Raw genomic sequence first — 26,319 nt, forward strand, 5'->3', positions numbered from 1 at the left:
CTGTAAACAGAAAAAAAAAAGTCTGACTGACTCACAGCCCAGTGCCTGTGCTAACAGCGGGAGAGAGATTAATGATAAGAGATGTGATGCGTTTGACACTTTGTCATTATATTCATAGACGCCATTTTAATACTCGGCTGTCAAGTCAAGTCAGTTTTATTTACAGTGACAAAAACAGCGATTTGCCTCAAAGAGCTTTACTTCTGTACAGCTGATGTGCCTAAAATGAGAAACGCCTCACCGAAGGCTCAAATCGCTCTCCTCCCGTAGAAACCTGCAGCAGTCCATAGTATTGCAGCATTAATATAGTTTATGGTCGTTATCAGAGGACCAAGTCAGTGTGAGGAGGTCACGGCGGGACGCGTCACGTCCAGAGTGTCAGGGGATGAGGTGCGATCAACACAACGTGCCGGTGGAAGGTCAGCGCTGAGGGCCAGACTTCTCCTGGAGGAGCTGCATTGACCGGTGCAGGAGTGAAAGTGTCAGCGTGCCCCTTCGTTGGGTCTGCAAACTGTCAACTGTCCTGAAACGTCTCCCTGAAATGCGCCGACGGCGGGGTCTTAATGTAAACAGTGAAACCGTGCTCGCAGGTTGGTTCTTTGCACACGCGCGGATGCTTCTACCAGGTTTGTGATGGCTTATTGATCCCGAGGGGGAACGTTTGTCATTTTGGGTTTTTTTTTTTTTTGCTACCTCTTCGTCAGACAGTTGTGAGAGCGGGATCGGCCCCACGGACTCCCTGCTGGGCTGCGCTTCGGCCCCGGCGGCTTCTCTTCAATGACAGTCATCCTAATCGCGCCGCTGTTCTGGGCTTTTCAGAGAGCAGCGACTACAGCGAGGCAGAGGTCCTTCCGGATTCCTTCCCGTCAGCCCCGGCGGAGCCCCTCCCTGAATTCCTGCTGGAGCCAGAGGACGCCTTCATCGTAAAGAACCGGCCGGTCCAGCTGCGGTGCCGGGCGTCTCCGGCCACGCAGATCTACTTCAAATGTAACGGAGAATGGGTCAATCAGAACGATCACGTGACCAGAGAGAGCCTGGACCAGATCACAGGTCCCCCTCGCAAATACACTCACCTTGTATTTCACAGACATAAACATACTCCACTACAGAAATAATTGTCAAACAACATAATCCATTAGCTCTTATAGCGTTTTATGTGCACATTAAGTGCTTGGCCTGCAGCCAATGCATTATTTATATTTACTGTGAAAAATATGCCTGGCTAATCGCTCTCTCCCCCCCGCACAGGCCTGGTGGTGAGGGAGGTGGACATCTCGGTGTCGAGGACCCAGGTGGAGGAGCTGTTCGGGCTGGAGGACTACTGGTGCCAGTGTGTAGCCTGGAGCTCGGCTGGCACCACCAAGAGCAACCGCGCCTACGTCCGCATTGCATGTCAGTATCGCGTGTGCGTCTGTGTGTGTGTGTGGTTTTATACAGGAGAGAGCGGAGAAAAAGAAGGAATCGACTGGTTTGTGTTTGAATCTAGGGAGAGAGAGAGGAAGGAAGGAAGATAGCACAAGGGCAAATGTTTCCGATTTTTCCCTGTCATACGTGTCAGCTTGAGTATATATGCAAATAAATTGCTGTAGCGTTCCATCTTAGTCCCCATGGTAACGTGTGGCAGCGTGTGATGGACAATGTGCATGTTTATGAGGGGAATGAAGAGAAATATACCACACTGACACTTTTTGGGGGCTTCGCTTCATTTATGTGTTTATATGTGTGTCAGTAAGATAAAGAGGGTGTCTCTCTGCTGTCACGGCTGTCGCGGGGGCCGCCCGCGCTAAGTGCTGACTACTTTGCATCCGTTTCGCCCTCCGCAGACCTGAGGAAGAACTTTGAGCAGGAGCCGCTGGGGCGGGAGGTGCGACTGGAGCAGGAGGTGCTGCTGCAGTGCCGTCCCCCGGAGGGCATGCCTGCTGCTGAGGTAGCGCTCTCTCCCTCCTCATCACTATTCACAGACATGTTCCTTTTGTTGATCTTTCATCGCATCCCTGTTTATTTTCCGTCGCTTAGTATTTTATAGAGACGGGAAACGAGAAATCCAATAATGAATAGCGAGTTAGTTCCCCCATTTCCTTCGTCTGTTTCTCTGCGATTGTGCGTTTGTTTTCATATGAAAATGCAATTAAAAAGAGTGGAATAAAATAAGCAAAGACGCAAATTTATGCTTTACTGTCTACAACAACATGAAGCATAAACGGAGGGAAGTAAAGGGCAAGCTACTAAAGTTGGAGAGATTTAGATCTGTCCACCTCTGTGACAAACATAATGATCCGAAATGAGCGACGAAGCAAAATGGGCTGCGCGTACATGCACGTTGTGTTATTGCTGCACACTCAACTAGTCTAACTGTACGGCGATACATCACAGGGTTTTATTTCTCTCATAAAACAGCAGCAAGACAATATATTTTAAAAATACTGGCCATTCAGACCATGTTTATTACTCAAGTAAATATTTCTGTTGCCAAGCTGGATTGTTGTTTTTAGTAGCTTATTAGAACGGTTATTATGTGACATAAAAGGCATCATTTTATGTAATTACTGGGAAGCATTTGCTGAGATTTCACAATGTGCTTCATGATAAATTCAGGTTTTATTGTTTGTGCTAGTTGAGTGAGTAAAGAGGAGGACGTGTCAAAAACTGACGCGAGTTTCGCGCAGAGAAACGTTTTTTATAACGTGAACCAATAAATGTTCTGTTATTGACAGTGTGTGTGATCAATAGCCAGTCTCGCACATCATGTTCAGCAGTCTCTGCCAAATAGAAAACATGAGCGTTCCGCGTGCTCGTCTCCAGGTGGACTGGCTGAAGAACGAGGACGTCATCGACCCGTCGCAGGACTCCAATTTCCTCATCACCATTGACCACGACCTGATCATCAAACAGGCGAGGCTGTCGGACACCGCCAACTACACGTGCGTGGCCCGCAACGTGGTGGCCCGGCGCCGCAGCAGCACCGCCACCCTCATCGTCTACGGTAACGCGCCCGCCGATTCAAAACTACTAAACTCATCAAAGTGACCCGCGCCGTCCCGTGGGTTGCGCGTGTTGAAGTTGACCTGCTCACACTGGCCCTCTGTGTGTGTGTCTCTCTCAGTGAGTGGAGGTTGGTCTTCTTGGACTGAATGGTCAGAGTGTAACGCTCAGTGTGGGCGGGGTTGGCAGCGACGAACGCGCAGCTGCACCAATCCTGCCCCTCTGAACGGAGGAGCCTTCTGTGAGGGCCCGCCCTTCCAGAGAGTGACCTGCACCACACTGTGCCCAGGTGAAGATGACATGCTCATCTGCATTATTTACCACTCCTGTAGACGAAGTAGTCTCACGCTGGAATATTAAAGTGTCCCCAATGGGCTTTTTCTTCTACATCAATTACAATAGAGAGCAAAGCGTCTCCAACCAACCAGGACAGAAGTGCATTTTGTCAAGCAAACTACTTTGATTTCATGAAAAGTCATCTGCATCAGGAACACAGTGTTATGATTTGCTGCCACAGACCAGTGTGGCTCCCATTGCTCTGCCCATGACTCCAGAGTTGTTTGACACAAGCCACAGAGTGCATTTCTGCCTCTTGCCACACTCTGTCACGCACCGCTCCCCTCCTCCCTGGAGATCTGGGCGTAGCTGTGGATCAACTGTCAAATTAGTCCAACGCGCGCCGTCTCGTTGCAGTGGACGGGGGCTGGACGGAGTGGGCCAAGTGGTCGGCCTGCGGGACGGAGTGCACCCACTGGCGCAGCCGCGAATGCCAAGCTCCGCCACCCAGGAACGGGGGGAAGCACTGCAGCGGCAGCATGATGGAGAGCAAGAACTGCACCGAGGGGCTGTGTGCACGAAGTAAGTGAGGAAAAAGACTATATGTTCCCTGATTAAACACAGGTCAGCGTGTGGAGCCGCAGAACAAGAAGGCGAAGACCCAGCGAGATGAGAGGCAGATGTTTGATGAGAATTCAGGCTCACAAAGAGAGAAGTGATCCACATCTGAACGCACAGATGGAGTGAGGAGGAAACGACGAGCGAGCGGGCGTGCGGGCGGGCGAGCGACGTGGGCACGGCATCGCCGAGTCCAAGAATTAGCGCGGCGAAGGGCGCGCGAGAGTGAGTCAGACGCGCGCTGACACCCGATGTGCAGCCCGTGATGAGCCGCGAGGAATGCGGCCGACAGCGCATTAGAGTCGCACAGAGGCGGCGGGCGACATCCATGTGCGCGCGGAGCGACGCGCCGCGGTGGCGGCGCGGGCGCGCTCCATACGTGTGTGTGCAGGCGAGGGAGGGGGGGGGGTCATATGCACCCTCCTACTGTAGCAACGTGAGCAGCCAGATTAGACAAATGCGCCGTCTGATGCAGAGCTGAGCCGTCGCAGGCAGATCCTCCCCCCAGTGGCTGTGACAGAGGGGCTGATGGGAGCCTCCGCGCCGCTCAGCCCTGTTTATGTGTCACTTGGCAAAGTACAGTTAAGCGGCGGACTTTTTTTAATACTCCCAGCGCAATAATTCGATTATTCTGCAGCCGTAACGTGTCCGTCTGACATAATGACTCGCTGCGTTCCTCGCAGACGGACAAACAATAGAAGGTCACGCTGGCGTTCGGGACGCGGGTTATGATTGGCCTCAGCGCAACCGCGGAAAAGACGGCTCCCGTCATGTTTTTCTAGGACGACGGAGGTTACAACTTACCCCGTGGGGGCGAATAACAAGGCGGCTTCAATCTGCGCTCGCGCACCAAGAAGCACCGGCATCCGTTCATTCTCAGAACTGTCCTTGCCACATTTCCTCCACACTGTAAGATCATAATCTCGCAGCCATTTCTAATGGACCTTTATTCTCTCGTTTTTTTTTTCCTGCCGCATTATATAAGCAATTATGCTGAACTCCTTTCCACCATGCTGCACATTTCTTGATGTTATTGTTTTATGGCGATGGAGGATGTTTTCCTGCTTGCCGTATGCCTTTTATGTTTACACTTCTATTTTCATATTGATGAGCTATTGTTTACTTTCTCGTTTCCGCATTATATTATGTTACTGTGTCTTTCATTTGCATAATGACGAGTCCATCCATTTTTATGTTTTTGTCTCTTTGCCTCTCTTGTTTTTCTTCTTTTCAAACAGATAAAAAGATTTATATTGAACATGCAGACCATTGTAAGTTCACCTTCCTATCACTTCAGCCTTTCACTGTGTTTGTGTGTGCGTGGAGGTGAATGAAAGCAGTGCTCTGGGCTGAGTGGGTCCGTCCACACACTTTTGTCCTAAGTCTTAGTGCTGGCTCCATAGGGTGAGTGTCAGGGCTGTAATACAAGAACTACCAATAATCAGACCGACGTAAAACCAAAAGTAGCTCTGCAGCGTGACAGACGTCTGCATCCACGCTGAGACTCTCGGATCCAAATACTTTAAGGTGGCAGCGCAGCGCTTTCTGAGCAAAAACACTTGATTTGTGTCAGACTTTGAGCAAATCTGTGATATAGTTTACATTTGAAGTGATGCTAATTCCTTTAGCTCGGTGCGACATAAGCTCAGTGGAGAGCGGCCACGGTAATGCACCTAATTCGCCATTGTTCTGTTTCTGGTAATAAGTGCGGACGGCTGTCGGCTTTGGTTCCATCGCGCCACGTGAGCGCGGGAGCTCAGCTCTGCCAGCCCGTCTGCCTGAGGCTCTCCTCTCCTCCACCCTCGCTGCTGCGCTGCACTTCTGCTCTGTAGTGTCTGCGGCTTCCTTCCCCACTCCGCTCTTTAAACACGGGCCTTTTTTCTTAAGCACTACTATCCTTATCTCCTCTCCTTCACGCCACGCTTATAATCGCTCCGTCCTCTCAACCAATCACAACTCTATCTCACTCCTTCCCGTCCCCTCGGCCCAATTGCCTCTCCTCCGCTGCTCCTCTCGCCTGTCGACTCCTTCCTCTTTTTGCTGCTCTTCGTCCCCCGCCGAACTTCCCCCCGTTGTCTCGTCTTGTGTGCGGCGCTGTGACCGGCTCACGTGTCTGGGTCGGGTCTGGATCGGCGCGCGTTGGGGAGTCGGGGCTAAGCAGGCGGTGGTGGGCCTGCTGACTAGTCACAACCAATCACCCACAAGGAATAAAGATAGGAGCCCAACTGGGACCAAGTTCAGTTAAGGCAAATTATATTTAATATGGATCCAGTGAGTCACGTTATGGCCCATACCTGACCCAGGCATTTAGTATTAGATTCCTGATATGTTCTAAACGTATGGCCTTTCTCTGCTTAATTACCTGGTTTTGCTCCCTCGCTGAGCTGCAATAGTGTGAAAGAAACCCCTTCAACCTCAGCTGAACCGAACGAGTTTAGCTGTCGTTACCAAAAGCAGTCGTACCCACTGAGTGGGATTCATTTGCTAATTAAACTTGCATTGTTAATTGAACAAAGTTTTTAGCGTTAGGAAACATGCGGTAGTCTAAACGCACCTTGCTGTTTTCCAGAGACCAATATTTTTGTTATTACTCCAAATCCCAGCGCGTACAATGATATAAAGGAACAATTAATGCGTCTCTTCAGAGGTCGGAGCCAGCAAGTGTCTTGCAGTTTGTCCTGAGGCCTTTCTTAATGTAAAAGGTTTATTATTGTCAGAACTGTCCCAACGACCGTCCTGTCTGTCTGTCTCCCTGTCTGTCTCCCTGTCTGTCTGTCCGTCCCGCCTCCAGCCGTGGCTCCAGGCATGGGTGTAGCAGTGTACGCCGGTCTGGTGGGGGCCCTCCTGCTGTGTGTGATCCTGGTGCTGTGCGTGGGGGTCCTCGCCTATCGCCGCAGATGCCGCCATCTCCACGGCGACATCACCGACTCCTCCTCCGCTCTCACCGCCGCCTTCCACCCCGGCAACTACAAGCCTCCCAGGCAGGGTGAGTCCGTCATGAATAAATGCACCGTGCAACGTGCATCCAGACACATGCATCATTTAATACATATGTATATGCATGTGTTGATTTTCACAACTACCTTGTTTTTATTCATCTCCTGTGAAGCATTTCATCACATTTGATTTCCCCACAACGCTGCTATTTATAACAGCCCACAAATTAAATCTGCTCATGCATTATCTCCTCTCACTTTGCCAGTTCTCATTCTTTACTGCGTTACACTTTTTACATTTTTAATCATTTGTCATGGTGCCGCTTCTCTTGTTCTTTCCAGCAAATATTAATTAACAACATTAATCCATTTCATTCGTGCCATCTGTTTTTTTTTTGCACGCTCAGCCCGTTCTGCCACTGGCGGTGATAAGAGCTCCTCTCCTCTCCCGTGTCCACAGATAACCCTCACCCTCTGCATCCCTCGGCTCCTCCGGATCTAACGGCCACCGCGGGGGCTTTCCGTGGGCCCCTCTTCTCCCTGCAGCAGGCTGTCAACGACAGCCCCCACAAAATCCCCATGACCACCTCTCCCCTGCTGGACCCGCTGCCCAGTCTCAAAATCAAGGTGTATAACTCCTCCACCCTCTCGTCCTTGGAGCTCCCCGCAGACATGGTTTCAGGTGACGGCGAGATCCTCAGCCTCAAGTCAGTGGGGACCATAGGGCGAGAGCGGGACTACCACGGCCACACGCTGTCCCGAGAGTCCGGCCTCAGCACCAGCGCCACGCTGGGCAACCTGGGAGGACGCCTCACCATCCCCAACACAGGTGAGCGCTAACCGCCTGAGCTCGCTTCTCCCAGCGTGAACTAATGGGATGTTCAGGTAATCTCACGTAACACTAAACGAGTTGTGACATGCTCTCTCAGGTGTCAGTCTGCTGGTTCCTCCCGGCACAATCCCCCAGGGGAAGTTCTACGAAATGTACCTCATTATCAACAAGTGGGATAAAACCACGTGAGTACAGCCGTCTTTATTTCTTTAGAAACGTTCCCATTTGGAGGCTCACCGTCCCTCGCGTGGTTCACAGGTTGCCCTCCGAGGGCGGTCAGACCGTTCTAGGTCCCGTCGTGAGCTGCGGCCCGTCTGGGATGCTGCTCAACCGGCCCGTGGTCCTCACGCTGCCCCACTGCGCCCAGCTGGACACGCCCACACTCGACTGGACCCTGACCCTCAAGTCGCAGACGCACCAGGGGGCGTGGGAGGTCAGAGCTCAGACCCAGTGTCAGATAACGGCCACGCAATGCGGGCATTGACCAACGGCGCTCTCATCTCTTGTCCAGGAGGTGTTGACAGTCGGCGAGGAGACCCTGTCGTCGCCGTGCTACCTGCAGCTGGAGGAGGAGTGCTGCCACGTTCTGATGGAGCAGCTGGGCACGTACGGCCTGGTGGGCCAGTCCTGCCCCCCACAGCCCGCCTGCAAGCGGCTGCAGCTGGCCCTGTTCGCCCCCAGGGCGCCGTGCCTGTCCCTGGACTACAGCCTCCGCATCTACTGCATCCATGACACGCCGCACGCGCTCAAGGTGCTGAACTCTGCTCATGCAATTTGTGTGTGTTGATTTGTGACAATGCTACACTTTATATATATATTTTTTCATTCATTATTTATTATTTAAAACATATACTGGCTAGAAAAAATGTGGTAAGCTTTGTATATGCGAAGGGCCAGCGGCGTGGAAATTACAGGACAGCAGCTAGCGACAGAACAAGAAGCGCGCTAGGACGGTTAGCATTAACCTAAGTGTGCGGCGGGAAATGCATGATGGGATGTTTCGCTCCTTTAAATTGGATCGGTTCTTAATTCTTAATACCTGCGAAAGCCCAGGACATGAAAAATTCAAATCACAACATGAAATAAACAATGAATATATGAATATAACACAAGTGCGGTGTTAAATTGAAGCGTGCCACGGTATAATAACATTAAAAGTTAATATCACTTATTTCCACAGTGGTTCTGGGCAATAGAGGAGCGCCGTTGCATCTTAGCTGACCCCGCCGATGCGCCCTCCTTCCCCAAATTAAATTCTGCCATCACATATTGAATCTTCCCCGTCCCACTGGAAGCGATGCGTCAAAATAGCACAGCGCAGACGCCGAGCGTGCGTGTGAGTGAGCGAGCGAGCGAGCGAGCGAGCGAGCGAGCACGCAGTCGACTTGGGCTCCGGTGCAATATTTTCTCCCGCTTAATCCCTTTTGTATAAAGTGTTCACAGACCAGCCGGCCTAGTAAACACGAGCGCAGTTTACTGGCGTCGCATCACATGCTTTCCGGCGGCTCGAGGTCCAAGCGGCCTTCACACTGTTAGCGCTCGAATCAGAGAACGCACAACGCGTTTAATTAAACCTTTCAGAGACGGTTTTGTAAGTGATGCAATAATTAGAGCGATGGTGTCGCTCGACTGGGCCTCTCTCTGGTTAGGAGGTGCTGGACTTGGAGCGGAGTCTGGGGGGGGTCCTGCTGGAGGATCCCAAACCTCTGCTCTTCAAAGACAGCTACCACAACCTGCGCCTGTCCATCCACGACATCCCTCACACCCACTGGAGAAGCAAGCTGCTGGCCAAGTACCAGGTGACGCACGGCCCGGTTGTGTGCGTGGGTCAGCGTAGAGCCCACTGTTCCAGCCTTTCTGTTCTCCTTTTGCGTGGCAGGAAATCCCGTTTTATCACATTTGGAGCGGCAGCCAGAGAACCCTGCACTGCACCTTCAACCTGGAGCGCGGCAGCCTGGCCGTGTCGCAGCTCAGCTGCAAGATCTGCGTGCGACAGGTGGAGGGGGAGGGACAGATATTCCAGCTGCACACGGACATCCAGGAGGTAACGGCGGCCGCTGGCGCCGAGCGCTGACGCGGCGCATGCCGCTCTAGAAGCCCCGCGTCTGAGTGTTGTCCCCCGTCTCCGTCCCGCAGACTCTCCCGCCGCACTCGCCCCTGCCTGCAGGGGGCACCTGCCTGCCGTCCTCTCAGGTGGGACCCTATGCCTTTCGCTTGCCTGACTCCATTCGCCAGAAGATCTGTGCCAGTTTGGACGCGCCGAGCGCCCGGGGCTGCGACTGGAGACTGCTGGCGCGCAGTCTGGGCTTTGACAGGTCAGCTGTGGCTCACGTGCCTGCGTGTGAAAGGAAGCCTGGCCATGCTTGTAGGTTCCAGGGCTGCTTTTCAGGTCGTCGCTTCCTGATGTTGAGCTAAAAAAAACATAGCGTGCACATAATGATATCAGACTCTATTACAGTTGTTAACTGAGGACCAACATTTGCAGCACACATGTTTTAAGCCATTTTGCTTTTGTCTTTTCCTATAACTTACCTCGTCTTTCTTCTCTTCAGGTACTTGAACTACTTCGCGACAAAGCCCAGCCCCACAGGTGTCCTACTGGACTTATGGGAAGCTTGTCACCAAGGTGACGCAGACCTAGTCTCTCTGGCGACCGCGCTGGAGGAGATGGGCAAAAGTGAGGTGCTAGTTGTCATGACAACTGATGGGGACTGTTGATTGGTCAAGGAACAGGAGAGCAAGCAAAACATATTTTTGCACCAACGTGATGAAAATACCTGCCTGAATATGCACACCCTGGCACACAAAAGTGTTTTGGTCCCTTCACATGTACTGTATTACCTCTGAACATACCCTTTGAGTAACACACCCCCACCACCACCACACATCCACCAGAACTGATAATCTGATTCACCTTGAATCCTCTAAAGCAATGTTGCATCTGGAAGACGAGGACCCAATTTGAAGGAACAGAGGTGTAAAATGTGCGCTCCCGTACACGAATAACAACGCATTGGGACGAATGGAGGAATCCACAAAATCAGCGCACCGCAACACAAAGGCGCGGCGGCGGCGGCTAACGCGGCATCACCTGCGTTCGAGTAGCAGCATGAAAGTGCATGATTTAACAGGATCTGGCCCCACAGCAGGGGCTTTTGTTTCCTGCATTGTCATTCTGTGCGTGCGTTGACTGGCAGCGAGCACCGGCGGGGCTGCAACCTCCTCAGGCTCCAGAAACACTCCCATAATCCCACCAACTCGTCGCTAATTGGGCCCGACTCAGTCGAGTTAGGCGGGTTTGCATAAATGCTTCTGCTGCCTGTAAATCCTACGGGGACCCAACCCTTAACGTTGGAGAGCTTCAGTATATTGCTTTTAGTCTGAGGGGGGGAAAAAGAAGTCTCCTCTTCATGGTTGTTACAGAATTGGCGGAGTCTTTATACTGTATCAACAAATGCCTCAAAGCCTTGGCATATCGTTGTGACTCACAGGGGTGTTTCTCTTTCATCTCTCCTTGCATTCCTCTATCGCTCTGCCACACTCCTACGATCTGTTGAGAATAAACTGCAGGAGAGCTTTCTGGTCATCCCTTAAAAGTTTCCTTTGGGGAACGCTCTTTAAGTTATTATCCATATTTGTGGATTTTTTTATACATATTATTATCATTTTCACCGCTGTGTCGATCATGTAGAAGCCGTTTTATCATTTGTGCTTGTTTAGTCTACTGAGCTGCTGTGTGTGTTTTTTTATTTGACTAGAACAGGCCAAATGGGAGCTTTAGATGCACAATGGATGTCTCAGTTGTGAATAGCAAAATGTTTGTTATTTTTATGATTGTGTATCTATTCACAATGTAAAATATACTGTAAAACATGATTGGACGTGGTGAAATGTGCAGGTGAATATACTGGGTTTCATTTCAGGCATTCTGGTTTGATGTGACTGAGGCTGTTCCAGCTGTTGGATATAAATGTTGCAGAATGCATTAGCCTTGCCTTGAATCCACTAGACAGCAAGGGACTATAAAATTTACCTCAACTCCAACTCCATTATATTTCAATCTATTCTCCGCCCATCCGTTCATCTCATTGTCTCTCTCCTCTCACTTTGAGGACATGCTGTTAACCTTTTTACTAACCTCCTGCTTTGTGGTCAGGGTCTTCATGCGATCTGCATTATTACCAGACGGGATTTGAAATTGCTGTCATCTTTAACGTCCCCATCGCTCACGGAGTTTGTGTCATGGAGCCTTTTTTCCCCCCTCAACGAAGTGTTTATATCTTTAAAATCACCAAAACCAAAACACCGGCAGTATCCCTCCTCTACAGCAGTGAGTCATGTCACTGTTTGGTGTGAATGAACTCGAAACATGCTGTGTGTGTGTGTGCGTGTGTGTGTGCGTGTGTGTGCATGCGAGTGTGCGTCCTCAAGTGGGTGGGTATGTGTGGGCAGGTGGGTGTGCACGTACAAGTGCGCACAATTCCGATCTGTCATTTCTCTTTGGAAGCGCTATGCAAGCACAAAAGAACAGAAAGTGAAGCATTTTGACTTCTTTTGTTTCCTGGAAGAGTAATTCTATTTTTTCAGATTAGGGCATTGACAGGGTTACGATTTTGTATGCGTTGGTGGTGGTGGTGGTGGTGGTGGTGGTGGTGGTCTGCGTGGGGAATTCTCCATCTGGAGCCGAAGAGTTTGATCGCAGACCGGGAAAGTTACTTCAGTATCTGGTGCAATGGCTGCAATACAAGTCGTCATGAACTCGTGCCCTGCAGTTTTTTGCCCGTGAGGAACTATCTGAACTGGTCCAGTTCAGTACCTTACCTCCCAGAACATGGCAGGACTATTTTCTTTCCTCAAATCTTGGCTAGCTGTAGATGACAGTGTTTCTATGTCCAGATTTCTCGAGTATCTGTTGAATCTTTGGCCATAACTCTGGATAATTTATGCTGGAGCTGGACTGCATTCTACGTGGCTCCCGTCGAAGAGAGAAATTTGCCTTTTCTTCAGAAAGTCCTACATTTTTACAAAAGAACTAAATGGATTCAGTGATTTTATTTTATCTCTGTAAAGTACCAATTGTAAATAAGCATCTAGCCTTCTTACCTGTAACTAAATATAATTTTTATGCAATAAATTATATTTCTTAGTTTAACAAGAGTGTTTGTGTTTTTTTATTGTGACTGACTCACAATGAGCTCATGCAGAACTGCAAAACCTCTTATCCATGGATAAGTTACGGTAAAGGCCTCATTGTTAAGTGGCATCAGAGTTGGTTTTATTAATTACACCTCACTTTCACAGGAAATACCAAACTACTCAACATGTCCCTCATTCCCTCACACCTCGCTGGAGATTCCCTCAAGGCCCATTGAGCTTTGAAAGCTTTTAACTATCAGTCTGTCCAGCCTTCAAATTAACAAGGTTTTAGAGAAGCTTACAATGGCCTATGAGGGTTTACACCTAGTGTGCAGATCGAGTGCTCCGACCTCAGGTTTTCATAAGTGCAGAATGTGTGGGGATCGTCACATTAGCTCTTCTATTGAGAACAAATATCCCGGTGAGTCATCTGGAGTGTGTGCGCGCTGCAATACAGTCTTAATGGAAGGCAACACTTTGCACCTGTTTCATTAGAGTCACTGCTGCTTGAGGACTGATATGCCATCCTTCAGTGAATGAGTTAATTGAACCATTTATAATGCATAAAGTGGTGGTATAAAAGACGACTGCAGCTTCAACTCAGAATGTTTTTTTATGAATAAATCAGTGAATATAATATTTTAAAGACACATGAATCTATTTTGAGAACATGCACACTGACATGTGACATAGGGCATCTATTATATTTCAGTAGTTTGGGATAATAGTCCATGGGCGCCAAATATGGACACTCATTACTTACATATTTTATTGATCTCTGCTGATATGTTGTCAATAGGTTTTAATTTGTGACAGTCTCCTGCCTCCCCATGATTTGTAAAGGTGCATTAAATACCGTCAAACGCTGTCCTCTGGCGTCATCTAACGGTAAATAATGGTACTACCAGCACTTCGCGATCGGTAATTTTTAGTAAAATTAATACCATAATCAGTAACGTGACTGGATTTGCTATAATTGGGTTTGTAACAAGATATCTATCTATCTATCTATCTATCTATCTATCTATCTATCTATCTATCTATCTATCTATCTATCTATCTATCTAGATCTGTATAAAGTTCTAGAGATCACAAATCCAAATTCCATTCACATAATAAAATATTATGTGAATAGATACAAATATTTACAAATAAATATTTGAAATATAAATATAGACATTACTGAATATGTAGTGAAACATCATATATATTTTCATTAAAAAATAGTTTTCTTTGAAATTGGTAACTTATAATAAGTTTTACTGTGCAGTACCAACCTGTACAATAATCAATAATAATATTACAATATAATAAGAACAGATTATGTGGCATTTAGGTCAAGAAATATATCCTATTGCATATTTGTTATTGTACTGTTTTGCTTAATAATTTGTACTAAGCTGTTTTTTTTTTTAATCACCGGAAATTGAATACGTTGTAGTTTGGACAACTTGTCAAAGTAATAGCATAAATTACTTTTAAGTTTGCTTATTTATTTACATTTCAAAAATACGAATTCAACACATCTCCTCAATAAATTTAAGCTATTTATAGGCTGAAATCTTTCCGAGCTGTACACAATTTGTATTTTGAGATTGGCATGCGTAATCTTATTTTGAAGAAACCTTGCCGGATGTTTTACTCTTGTAGCGGCAGCTGGGTGGAGACTGTTAATCAGCTGACCAGGAAAGAACGTTGTTGTGAAGAGAGCTTTTAGGTGAGTCTAACGCTTCTACAAAGACAAATGCACACAACACAGGGTCTCCAGCAGCGAGGTATGATTATTCTGTATTTTTCCAAACGCAGAATTAGATCCGTAAACGGCTTTTTCTTGAAAGCTGGTGTAGCACTTAGCTTGTCCCTGATGTTGTCAGGTAGCTATTAGGCGATTGGTGCAGTTAACCGAACTTTATAAGTGTGTGCGTGTCTGACATTATGTCCACAATCCTAGACAACTGAACAATATTAGCTTTAACAACCTGGGACGTGTTTCCACAAATGAAACTAATTCTGCAGCGAATCTGTGTAACTTGTCTCATGTGAGTCCCGGTTCCTCATTAGTGCCACACATGATGGTTTAATGTGCGACCTCAGCTTCATTCCGTCAAGTCCATGCGCGACAGGACAAGTGTTCAGCTGTGTTCCCCTTTTCTGCTGTCTCCTCTTTTGTCTCGTGACTTTTTCTACGCACGCTATCACGTCACATTATTTAGTCAGCATCAGTGGATCAAACAAACTCATGCCTTAGGACAAAAACGTGATAGATTATAGATTTCACTGTGCTTTTATGTCTGTGCTCCCAGCTACTTCCTTAATAGTTGTCTGATTGTTCAGTGATACATTTATGACTGAATGCACCTTCTGGCAATGCAGGTCAGACAAAGACTATGGCTCCACAGCGAACACAGACTATTCTGCCCTTCAGGACAAGCACAAGTAAGACTCAACCAAACTCCACTTACTCGTTATTACCATGGTGATGATTGTAACTTGTAATTATCATCTTTGCCGTTCCAGCTTCTGATTGACTCCAGTCCCTGGGTCCCTAACTGCCTGAGCCTCAGCGCTTTTTCATCATTCATTTATTGAAGTCTCCTTTGTTCTGCCTGTGAAAATGGGCAGCACAGAACCCGCAGCTAATAATCTTAACTCCTCATATGTTCCAAACGCGCCTGACGACCTCGACGTGCCTGAAGGCGAGGAAAGCGACGACCATGATCCACTTCTGCCCTCACAGCCTTCAGGGCCTGTCGCTGTGCGTTACAGTCCAGATGATTCCTACAATTTGGTGTACATCATCTTCTTTCTCATGGGCATTGGCTCCCTCCTGCCATGGAATTTCTTTGTAACAGCCAAAAGCTACTGGCTCCACAAGCTCAGTAACGCCACTCATGACGGCGGCGGTGAGGAGCAACATTCACAGCTCAGTGTGAGTCAAAGGGGTATTAACCAACTGTGTGATAGACTGACATGAGCCAAGAGCTCACTGCAACACACACAGTTACACAAAGGCAAATGAGGACAGATGCTTTAAAGTTTAAGGATGTAACAACAGACAGGAAATGTTAGGGTTTGAAATACCTTTACAACAAATGTTTATTGCTGTCATATAGTGTGTGTAAACGCTGAGCAACTGGAGTCCATGTTGTAAATACAAGACAAACGGCTGTTAACTTGACTTTAACTAACTTTACAGATGATATTTGGAGATGAATACTCACTTTGATTCTACTCTGAAACTGCAACAAACAGTGGAAAGGACTGAAGGAATTTGTCTTTTATTCTTGTCATCTCCTTTCACTTCCTCTTCCACTGCGTGAGACACTACTTTAGTGCCTGACTCTTATACTGTGTTGAAGCAAATGTGATTGTTTTAACTTTTCTCTAACTATTTGCAGGACTATTTTGAAAGTTATATCTCCATTGCCTCCACGGTTCCCTCGGTGCTGTGTCTGATCCTCAACTACTTCTTAGTTAACAGGTTGAGTCCCATGCACACACACTGTCACCTTGCTGTTTGTGTTCCTTTCCTCTCATCTGTATGTTTCTTTACCTTTTGTATCTGTAATAACAATGAGCTAAAAAAATCCCCATTTTTGACGAGAATCTGAGTTCAGCCTCGTTCGTTCTAATACGACCCTTCGTGTGCTGTTGCCAGGTTTTCTGCAGACGTGCGGATCATCTTTTCTCTGGTTCTGATCCTGTTGGTGTTTGTGGTGACTACGGTGCTGGTGAAGGTGGACACGACCAATTACAGGATGGAGTTCTTTGCTATTACAATGGCCAGTGTGGCTGTTGTCAGTGGAGCCTCCAACGTATTTTCTGGCAGTGTTTTCGGGATCAGTGGGCATTTTCCAATGAGGATCTCTCAGGCCCTCATATCAGGTACTGTCTTCTACTGGTCACCTCACTGTTTAGTTGTGTAGGCACAAGAGTGCATAATGGAACACACACACACACACACACACACACACACACACACACACACACACACACACACACACACACACACACACACACACACACACACACGTCATGTCACACGTCTGTATATATGAATGACATGGACCTAATAGCGTTTAATTAAAGCTTGAATGCAAAGTCATAGTTGTTTTGTTAATGATCTTCACAAAAAGCTGTGTGTGTGTGTGTGTGTCTGTGTTTCAGGCCAGGCTATGGGAGGCACCCTGAGTGCGGTTTTTTCAATCGTGGAAATGGCAGCAGCTAAGGATGTGACAGACAGTGCTCTGGCATATTTCCTGACAGCTGATGTCCTCATCATACTCTGCATCATCACATATCTGCTGCTGCCCAAGCTGGATTTTTCAAGGTCAGAACTGGTTCTTCTACAACAAGTATTCTTGTCTACTGTTTTGGATGCTGCCACCAGATGGTGCAAATGACAATCTAATAATAAAAACAATGCTGTTCAGGGGTTTGTTCAGTTTTAAAGTAGAGAAATATGGCAGTACAAAGATTTGAATCACCCAAAGTCCAAGCTAAATTTACGCCAGAACTGACTCAAAGTCCAAAGATACTAGATGCAGCAACTACTGTTAAACATGCTGAGTTGTGTGCTTCTTCTCTCTAGACACTACATGCAGACAGCAGCCTCCAGTCATTCGGTGACGAGCCAGGCTGGAGGCACCCAGAGCAGAGCGTCCGTGCCGCCGCTGTCGCCCATCCTCAGGAAGACGTGGCTGCTCGGCCTGTGTGTCTTCTACGTCTTCTTCATCTCCATCACCGTGTTCCCGGCAGTGTCTTCAGGGATCCAGTCCATTGACAAAGACAGTGGCAGCCCTTTGACTACAACTTATTTTGTGCCGCTCACTTGTTTCCTTCTGTACAACGCAGCTGATTTCTGTGGCAGGCAGGCGACAGCCTGGATACAGGTCCCAGGTCCAAAAAGCCACATTCTGCCAGCACTAGTGCTGTGTCGCACCATCATAGTCCCACTTTTCATGCTCTGTAACTTCCAACCAAGGGAGCACCTCCTTACAGTCCCGTTTGCCTATGATGTGTATCCAGTGGTCTTAAACTGCGTCTTGGGCCTCACTAATGGTTACCTCGGCACTTTACTCATGATCTACGGCCCTAAGGTGGTACCACGCGAGCTGGCGGAGGCCACAGGAGTCGTCATGTCGTTCTTTCTGGCTCTTGGACTGGCTTTTGGATCTTTATTCTCTATGGTGATTGTACACTGTATCTGATTTGGACACCAGACTAACTAATCATGCAGCGATTCAGTGCACGCCCACTGATGAAGGCTGTTGAACCAAGTACACCGAAGAAATATTTGTGCGGATAAGCTTCTCATTACCATTGGTCATTCCAGGAAGCCTTGATTCCTTTATACCTGGCAAGGCATCATGTTTACTCTGCTGTGGCTTTAGGGTTGTTTTCTAAGACTTGTCCTTTTACTGATTGTCCTCATACAATGCAACAAAGTTTTAATTTTATAATTGTGTTGCAAAAGACACTTGTGTAGGTTTGTAGTTTGATAAGTAAAAATATTAGAGTTCTACGTTTTACCTTATTAAATAATCAAACACCACAAATCTTTACCTGCAGAGTGAATGAGTCATTGAGTGTTTGTTTTTATTACAATTACCTTTTTAAAATTATCATTGTAGCCATGATCCAAATTCAGAGTTTCAAAGTTCTTTGACCTTTTACTTTCTTTAACATTACTTTCTTTTAATGGATTCAGTGCTTCGTCAGGGATATTCACATTTAATCAACGTTAATCGGGTAGCTCTAATTGATCTAGACCTACTATAAATGTCCTGGTCTGTGGAATAAAAGAAGAACCAAGTAAACGATAACAGACAATCCTGTTAATACAGAGCTAAAGTCAGTTTATGCCAAATAAATTCAAACTGTGTGGATTGGGATCATTTTAATTGTTTAAAAAAATGTATCAACCAACAGCTGGTTCAGGCTTTGAAGCAAATAATATTCGTAAGTTAGAATTTTAGAGGTTTTACAAGAGTGCAAACAATGGCAGGTGAGTGGGACATTTACCCACAGGCTAATCACGGTACCAGCTTAAAACAAGAGCAAACATCTGTCTGCAAAAAAGAAGACTGGGAATCAACTAGATCAGTAAAATTAAAAATCCTTCTTCTCTTTTACAAACCTCCTGCTTGCATTCTGTTCCTCCAGGGTAAGAAACTAGCACAGTAAGTGGCACATTATACAACATGTGAAACCTGAATCTCACCACACCCAGAAAGCTGTACAGAGAAGGTACAATTCATTTTATACAAATTTGCAAAGTGACTGAAGCGTTGTGACTTTTGCTCAGTGAAGCAGTGACTGACTAAGCTGCAAAGCCCTACAAATTCACTCTGCCCCTGCTCCCAAGAAAGAAAAAAAAAAAAAAAAGTCCAGTCCCTTTCCATATAGACATCGTTCTAAAACAAGTCGATTTAAACAAATTGTTTAAAAAAAAAAAAGGAAAAACAAGACAAAAATTAAAAGTAGGAAGCAGCACTACAACATTAGTTCCCTACAGGTCAGTTTGTTTGATTCATCTTTCTCTACACCCACACATGGCGCCGGCAGTGAGCCACAGCCTGAAAGAGAGAGAAAGTGTTTAGCCAGGTCTCCATGCACAAAGAGCCTTTCCACAATGACCCATGAATGAATGAATGAATGAATGAATAACCCACTTACATTGCACCGAGTTGCTGTCTCCATGTTCTTGCACCAGAATGCAGGTCCCCAGCTGCACTGCTCTGTTCCAAGCAGCCTGCGCACAGCTTCAGGGCAGGCTCCCATTTTCTGTTATATATGTACAAAGACCAACTCAACAGGGCTACTACATTCACAAACACTAGATCTTTAGGATGAAGTTATGTCATCAAAAAACAACAATTACAATAAGTTCATATAATTACAAACATCAATTTAAAGCTTACCATGCACACAAAGTCTGGGTCGAGCATCTGGATGAGCAGTTGGACGAGCATGGGCTCATATTGTTCAATCATCTGGTCACACTGTTTATACAGATAATGGGTTAAAGCAATGCTGCTACGTAACAAAGATTCAGAGTTACACAAGCAAAGCTGCAACAACTCACCTCCGATTGGAAGGAGTCAGGTAGGAAGCTGCATACTCTTCTCACGGCGTCCTCAATCTGAGCCTCAGTCGCATTCTTCTCCAGAATTCTGTCGATGTAAGTGACAGCCATCTTGCACACTTCACAGTAGCCACCAGCGTCGAAGCGGGTTTTGTCAAGCGCAACTAAAAAAAAAAAAAAATTAAAAAAATTCCAATTTACACATTTGGAAATATGGTTTCTGGTTGAAAGTCTTAATTAGAAGGTGTGAACTTACGAACATATGCACGCCCAGCACCATTGCAGAGGCTCAACACTGTGCAGACTGTTTTGGGGTCAGCCTCCTGCACCAGAAGTTCAATAATGGCCTCGCCGTAGGTGTCAATCAGATCCTTGCACTGAGCAGACAGACTAGAAGGCAGAAACATGCACACCTTCTCCACAGCAAGCTTCACTTGCTCCTGAGACAAAGACAAATGATTCAGCTTGACATGGAGCTGGATGTTTTTTATGATCTTAGACATATGTAGCAAGCACAAATTCTACCTCTGTGGCATGATCCTCCAACATGCTCTCCAGCTGTTTCATCACAAATTCACAAATGGCACATGTCGGAGACTCACGGACACGCACCATTGGCTGGAATGCAACGTAATGCAAAATGTTACAAGAGTGATTTTCATACAAAATCTAAATTAAGAGTTTCTAGTAGTCAATAGTAGTCAATGAAATGCACATCACTCTTACCTTAACAGACTTAACGACGATAGCAGGCTCCACCTTGGTGGCAGGGAAAAGTTCGAGAGCAGGTGCCACTTCCTCAGCAGGTACAACCATGGCAGCCTCCAGCGTCATCATAGGAGTAGACTTCTTCACAGCAGCACCACAGAAGGCAGCCAGGGCACAGATGTCCTTGGGTTTCTGAGGAGACAATGGACAACTGGATGAGCATCTGTTCATTTAGAAAAATCACTAGACTGCATGCTGTTAGCATGAACCATGCGTTTCAGATCTGCATATAGTTCCTAAAGCATTACCACTCATGCAGTATACCATACATAGGGTGGTCCTTATATAATACATGTTACACTCTAAGGTAACAAACCCAATGCAAGTATAAGCGCCAACTGTAGTGATAAATGTCAAGAACATCTCATTTTATACATTTAATTCTTCATAGCTTCAGACCAAGTGTTCAACTAACAAGGTCCAACTCTATACTAGACCTTATTAGAACTTTAATATGGTTCTGCCATGGACTGTTCAAGAACATTAGGGAACTGTCTGTGATGTTCAGCAACAACCTGCAGGAGGCGTGATGGGAAGACCGGAGTTTGAGTGGTCTCTGATGACAGAATTTATTGTCCTAGTTAGGGATTCTGAACATCTCCATACATCAATGCCTCTTAAGGGCTTTTGAGCTATACTCTTAGGCAAAGCGTAAAACTTTGCGTAGGTTTCACTACAGAAATTCAGATGATTACAAATAAGGACCGCCCTAATGTTGCATTGAGGAGAGCTTTAATTTACCAATACAAAACACTACAACATTCACCCATACTCCAGTCATACTTTATTTATATTAGAACTAAACACTCATTTGGTGTGAAACAACTTAAGCTAAAATCTAGTCATTTGCTGTAGAGCCCAAAAGAAGTCAGTCAAGTGTCAAGTCATTTGCCCAGTGAACGGTACAGTAGCCACACACGAGATCTACAGTGTCTACAGGTGAGCTCTGGTAGAATGAACAGCACAAGCAGCAAGAGCAAAGGGTTAAGAAGCTACAGGCAGAACGCAGACCTACCTGTTCCTGAAGAGCAGCACACAAAACCCAGAGCAGGAGAAAACAGAGCAAGACAACATGAATGGAGGGAAAAATGTAAAGGAGGAACACAGGCGAAAAATAAAAGTAGAGTTTCAAGATGTAATAAATTAAAGTCAGTAGTTCAGATGGTGGACCACCATGTACAAATCATTAAAGCTATTAGTTTTGATGGAAAATTCATTATTGCAATATTAGAATATAATGACTGTGTGTTAATGTAACTTACAAATGTTTGACACACCTTTTCGAAAATCTAAAGACAAAGTTGGAAGACTCACCATTGACATGAGCTGCTGTACAACAACGGGGCCATACTGGCTGACGTACTGCTTGCACTGCAAGGAGTAGAGACAAAATACAAAAACATGAAATATATATTTTGGGAAAAAAATACATTAAAATAAAAACATGTGCACTAGACCTGGGCTCTCACCATGTCAGAAATGCCTGGTCCCATTTCATCACACTTGCTCTCATAATTTCCAATGAGCGCATCAACATACGTGGTGTTGGCCTTGGCTTCCTTTTGGAAGGCAGTAATAAAAGTAACGCACCCTTTGCACACGTCGTCGTTTTCCTGAAAGGACAAATCAGAAACCAATGAAGACAATGTTCAACAAAAACATGCAGGGAATGCCCTGCTGTTTGTGTCAGGTATGAACCGTATACCGGCTTTGGAGTCTCTTCTTTGGGAGCCTCCTGAGGATAGAGGAGCTCTGGCACATTGAGGAGGAATGGAGCCACTTGCTGGGAAAGGTCAATCTGAGGGATTTCATTTGATGTGATCTGCTCCGTGGCATGAACTTCAGCCAGAGCTGCCTGCTGAGACTTGCACAGTCCCATGGCTCCACAAACCACGCTGGGATCCTCCTGATAGTTACAAATATAAAGAAGAAATGCACAGATAAGCAAGGTGAGAGTTCAAGGATGTGTAAATACATCAACTGCTCACCCAGTCGCGAGTCACGAGTCAAGCGTTACACAGTGGCTACTTTGTTCCTATTTAGACTTTGACTCACTTCCTCAATCAATAGTCCTTATTCTGCTCACTGAACTGTGACAGTCACTTCTGTTTTTTTTTTACACTCTTTGACCAAGAACAAAAAGCAGATGGAGATTAGCTTGTGTGTGTGTATCTGATAATGTCAAATGCTAAACTAAAAAAAAAAAAAAAAAAAAAAAACCTAATTAAATAATAAAAATCTGTTTTTTTAGCTTCTGACCACCCAAACTCCCAAAAGTCCCATCATAACAACTAAGTGCAATTGGTTTTAAGTGGGTTTCAGTTTCATTCAAAGGTTTACAGCACTCACCAATTCTCCAGTAATAATTCCGAGGAGAATGGGGTAGCCTTCATCCACAAGCTCCTTGCACTCTCCAATCATTTCTTTATCAGGGATGAGCTGGCAGACCTTCTCCAGGTACCCAAGAACCTCAGACTGTAAAAACAGACAACCTGATATCACGGCCCCCCAACAGACAAGATGTAGCTGCAAGAAGTCATTGGCTTAAATAAAATAGTGCAACACATATAGGTCTGTTTTCAAACTCACCTCAGTGGCATTATCCTTCAGAATCTGATCCACCACCATCAACACTTCTTTACACAGGTCACACGGCACAGTTTTCTAAAACCAGACAATTATACCATACATATCATTCTTATAATGGCATAGAAAATTGAAAGATTACACTTTATAGCATTAACCAGAGAGCGAACCAATGTGACTTTCACAGAAACAACACCAAACTCACCATCTGGGGCTTATTCCACACGTTTTGCTGACAGTGAGCCACGGCTCCACACAGAGACGCTGCCTTTACATTCTGGCACCAGTAGATGGGGCCACGAGCACACTGCTCAGTGCCCAGCAGAGGAGTTGCCACAGCTGCAAAGCACACAAAAGCCAAACTTTACACTTTAAATACACTGCTGCTTATGTTGGTACCGTTTAAAAAGAGGAAACTACCAAGGAAGTACAAGCAGAAAAGTACTGATTAAAAATGTAGATGATTCTTCTGCTTTTAGGTGATACAGCACATTTCATGTTGTAGTTGTGCATTCTGGTGTCAAACAGGTAACTCATCTTAGATCATAGATTATCAAAGCATGAAGCAGGCACATTTTTATCATAGTCTAGTTTAGCTAAAAAAACATACTGGGCCTTTACTGTGATACTGCTAAACAGGTTTAACGTTAAAATAAACAAACAGACAGGGGAAAAACAGACAGATGGTCAGCCCTAATCTTGATGGCTTGCAGGTGAGAAAGCCTTTTTTAATTTAATGCAAAATTACTATTCAGGAGCCAAGTTTGACAGATGTAGGACTAGAATTCTTCCTTAAAGAGCATTGTGTTGTTCCTTCTTAATAAATAATATATATTAAAAAAAAAAAAAAAACATTTAATGAAGTTTGTATTCAGTTGATGCTAAATCAGTGAAAAAGTGAAATGCAGTTAAGTGAACAAAAACAACGAGCTGGGTCTGAGAAACGAAGACCCATGCAAACAGAACTGTTGGTATATAATTTGTCCAAACGTTGTGTAAGGAAAACAAAATAAATCCTATTAGCTGAAGGTGCTCAGTGGCACAAGGGAATTAATTTGTATAGGACTTACAAATGCAAAGGTGTGTGAATAGTGGTTATACAAATAACAAAAGTATTTACAGTCAAAGCAGTAAAGATATTTAGTTCTCTGTTTTACTGAAGCGTTAAATGTGTGGGAAAGCACCTAATACATGTCTGAGGCGTTTCCTGTTTTCTCCATTACTTGCTTATTGCGGCATGAAAAATAAGTTTAGGATAGAAAATTAATAAAATGGCAATTTGAAAGTAAATAAGGCTTTGACAGTAAACACTGGGGATCGTATGATCAACTTTCTATTAGTTGATCAGTATGGGAGTGAGTCAGGGGCCTTTGGAGAGAATTCCTGTAACTGGCACAGCAGGTAAACCTGCACTGGCGCACCTCACCTGCACAGTATTCATACCAGAGGCTGGTATGGCATGCCCAGTCTCAAGTCAGACTAAATGACAAAACAGAATGTAGCAGAGAGTGGGGTGCCCCCATGTCTTGCTAGTTTGAGCTAAACCATGAGGTAAAACGCAGCTTAAAACTGCTGGACACTTGTATCTGTATCTTAATCTGTTGCTTGCTGATTATATTCAACAGTCACACCTATGGCACTGCTTTTGACTCAGTGGGTTTCAGTGACTTCAATACAGAGCAGCTGATTATTTTGAGTAATGCAACATCACATGACAGCGAAGTGTGAAATGCTTTTAAATCGAGTTTGGATTTTTTTTCCGTTCAACAAAAATAAATAAGGAAAACAGTTCCTGGGTAGAAGTCAACAGATCAGATGAAACCATCATCTAAACGTTAGTAGAAAGTTGTGTGTGTTGCATGATAAACAACGTGACTGAGCCCAGTGGTGTTGACTAACACGCAGGAATATCTGCAGCAACATGCAGGAATGTGAAACCAGCGTTCTAAACGGGTCAAACCGACGATAAACACTAAATCCACAAAGCAAAAATGTCAGGACTTTAAGGAACCAACATTGTCAGTGGACACAAAACCACTAGCTTTACGATAAGGAGGAACAGCGTTAATTTCAGATCTAGATTCTAAATGTCACAAGACCAAGCTGTTCGTATGAACATAGAGCAACAGCTCATCAGTTTATGTCTATGACACTGTTTTTCTGGACGTCAAGATAAGGAGACTAGGACGCTAGTGGCCAAAGTGCACGCCGTTTGACACAGTGTTACACGTACGACTGGAAGAAACCCAGAGGAACAAGCGAAAACAAAACTTGGAAGTTTCTGAAAAAGCTGATGTGAAAGTGGTTGAATGGTCAGTTCACACTTCCCCGAGGAAGCAAACCAGAGGTCGGCAAAGGGTAAACGGCCCCAGCAGATAAAGGTATTCCCCCACTTTGGGGGGGGTCAGTCGGTCTGCTTTAATAGCAACGGAAGCACCGGTACACGCCGTTTAAAGGACAGGTCGGGATCTAACGGCCAATCAGAGGCTAAACGTGATGTTTCCCTTCGCAGCTAGCTTGTAGCTACATGTCGTTAGCCAGCCGTTGACCAAGGTTAGCCGGACATAACCCAAAAAAAATTTAATAAATTCTATGTTTTATTTGATAAAATGAGCATGCCGCTGCTGTTTATTAGCTACTAACGAGCTAACTTAGCGCTAGGCGACGCCTTGTTGTTCGGCAGAAACGACCGTTCAAACATTTCCGCTTTGCCGAAACGCACTTTACCGTGTGGCTCAATTACACAACCCGACGTTTGTCTGACAGCCTTAGCGGTTACACCATACTAAACATTCAACCAAATCCCCATTTACCTGAAGACACGAAGAGCAGGGTTAGGAGGAGCATGACGGCGCTGGTTTTCGGCTCCTCTGTTTGTGTTGTCGGTGAAACGGCCTCGTCGATGGCGACTTCTGCAATGCAGACGGCGAGCGGGGCTGTTGTTGCTATAAAGTGACTCAGTCAGGTGACTCGTCGGCACATGTGACTCTGACTCGGCCTTTTGTGGGACTGATGCCATCATTTAGAATAAAGAGCAGGAGTTTCTCTAAATCTGCGCGAAAGCGATTTAAAATGCAAACACGCACTAATGAGACAGT

The 26,319-nt window shown here is 45.8% G+C and overlaps 3 protein-coding genes across 7 annotated transcripts in view; 2 read left to right on the forward strand and 1 right to left on the reverse strand.

Moving 5' to 3' along the window:
- Positions 1-12,799, forward strand: part of unc5b (unc-5 netrin receptor B) — a 38,510-nt gene extending 25,711 nt beyond the window's left edge. The window contains exons 2-17 of one of the 4 annotated variants that reach the window (XM_029175305.3): positions 820-1,050; positions 1,249-1,392; positions 1,824-1,927; positions 2,803-2,983; positions 3,104-3,271; positions 3,676-3,840; positions 5,115-5,147; positions 6,668-6,862; positions 7,273-7,641; positions 7,742-7,829; positions 7,903-8,077; positions 8,156-8,395; positions 9,294-9,443; positions 9,524-9,688; positions 9,781-9,959; positions 10,197-12,799. In XM_029175305.3, coding sequence (XP_029031138.1) covers positions 820-1,050; positions 1,249-1,392; positions 1,824-1,927; positions 2,803-2,983; positions 3,104-3,271; positions 3,676-3,840; positions 5,115-5,147; positions 6,668-6,862; positions 7,273-7,641; positions 7,742-7,829; positions 7,903-8,077; positions 8,156-8,395; positions 9,294-9,443; positions 9,524-9,688; positions 9,781-9,959; positions 10,197-10,362 — 2,753 coding nt within the window. In that variant the 3' untranslated portion in view covers positions 10,363-12,799. The remainder of the gene's footprint in view (positions 1-819; positions 1,051-1,248; positions 1,393-1,823; positions 1,928-2,802; positions 2,984-3,103; positions 3,272-3,675; positions 3,841-5,114; positions 5,148-6,667; positions 6,863-7,272; positions 7,642-7,741; positions 7,830-7,902; positions 8,078-8,155; positions 8,396-9,293; positions 9,444-9,523; positions 9,689-9,780; positions 9,960-10,196) is intronic. The other 3 variants (XM_029175306.3, XM_029175307.3, XM_029175308.3) reach the window with 3 other exon arrangements.
- A 1,570-nt stretch (positions 12,800-14,369) lies between these two features.
- On the forward strand, positions 14,370-18,344 carry slc29a3 (solute carrier family 29 member 3). 2 transcript variants are annotated; one of them, XM_029175365.3, is made up of 7 exons: positions 14,370-14,497; positions 15,154-15,216; positions 15,298-15,709; positions 16,179-16,261; positions 16,439-16,665; positions 16,948-17,110; positions 17,372-18,344. In XM_029175365.3, the coding sequence occupies exons 3-7, from the start codon at positions 15,395-15,397 to the stop codon at positions 17,988-17,990; spliced, it is 1,407 nt and encodes a 468-aa protein (XP_029031198.1). In that variant the 5' UTR covers positions 14,370-14,497; positions 15,154-15,216; positions 15,298-15,394; the 3' UTR covers positions 17,991-18,344. The 2 variants fall into 2 exon arrangements, with proteins under 2 accessions (XP_029031198.1, XP_029031199.1); XM_029175366.3 differs by having other exon boundaries at positions 14,468-14,555.
- Positions 18,345-18,664: 320 nt separating this feature from the next.
- Positions 18,665-26,195, reverse strand: psap (prosaposin). The gene is made up of 14 exons (XM_029175350.3): positions 26,035-26,195; positions 23,427-23,560; positions 23,225-23,299; positions 22,985-23,110; positions 22,341-22,541; positions 22,105-22,248; positions 21,950-22,006; positions 20,594-20,767; positions 20,393-20,485; positions 20,124-20,307; positions 19,868-20,031; positions 19,704-19,784; positions 19,459-19,566; positions 18,665-19,358 (listed from the first exon to the last, which is right to left on the reverse strand). The coding sequence occupies exons 1-14, from the start codon at positions 26,066-26,068 to the stop codon at positions 19,323-19,325; spliced, it is 1,611 nt and encodes a 536-aa protein (XP_029031183.1). The 5' UTR covers positions 26,069-26,195; the 3' UTR covers positions 18,665-19,322.
- Between the last annotated feature and the right edge of the window lie 124 nt (positions 26,196-26,319).

The sequence above is a fragment of the Betta splendens genome, chromosome 15, assembly GCF_900634795.4.
Source record: "Betta splendens chromosome 15, fBetSpl5.4, whole genome shotgun sequence".
NCBI lineage: Eukaryota > Metazoa > Chordata > Actinopteri > Anabantiformes > Osphronemidae > Betta > Betta splendens.

What these genes read in the sequence shown, in the direction of transcription:
- slc29a3 (XM_029175365.3), top strand. Translation starts at nt 15,395, where the DNA reads ATGGGCAGCACAGAACCCGCAGCTAATAATCTTAACTCCTCATATGTT. An exon ending in AGCAACATTCACAGCTCAGT is followed by an intron (nt 15,710 to 16,178) that starts GTGAGTCAAAGG and finishes AACTATTTGCAG; the next exon opens with GACTATTTTGAAAGTTATAT. An exon ending in CTCTCAGGCCCTCATATCAG is followed by an intron (nt 16,666 to 16,947) that starts GTACTGTCTTCT and finishes TCTGTGTTTCAG; the next exon opens with GCCAGGCTATGGGAGGCACC.
- psap (XM_029175350.3), bottom strand. Translation starts at nt 26,068, where the DNA reads ATGCTCCTCCTAACCCTGCTCTTCGTGTCTTCAG. An exon ending in CTGACTCCTTCCAATCGGAG is followed by an intron (nt 19,785 to 19,867) that starts GTGAGTTGTTGC and finishes CTGTATAAACAG; the next exon opens with TGTGACCAGATGATTGAACA. An exon ending in ACCCAGACTTTGTGTGCATG is followed by an intron (nt 19,567 to 19,703) that starts GTAAGCTTTAAA and finishes CATATATAACAG; the next exon opens with AAAATGGGAGCCTGCCCTGA.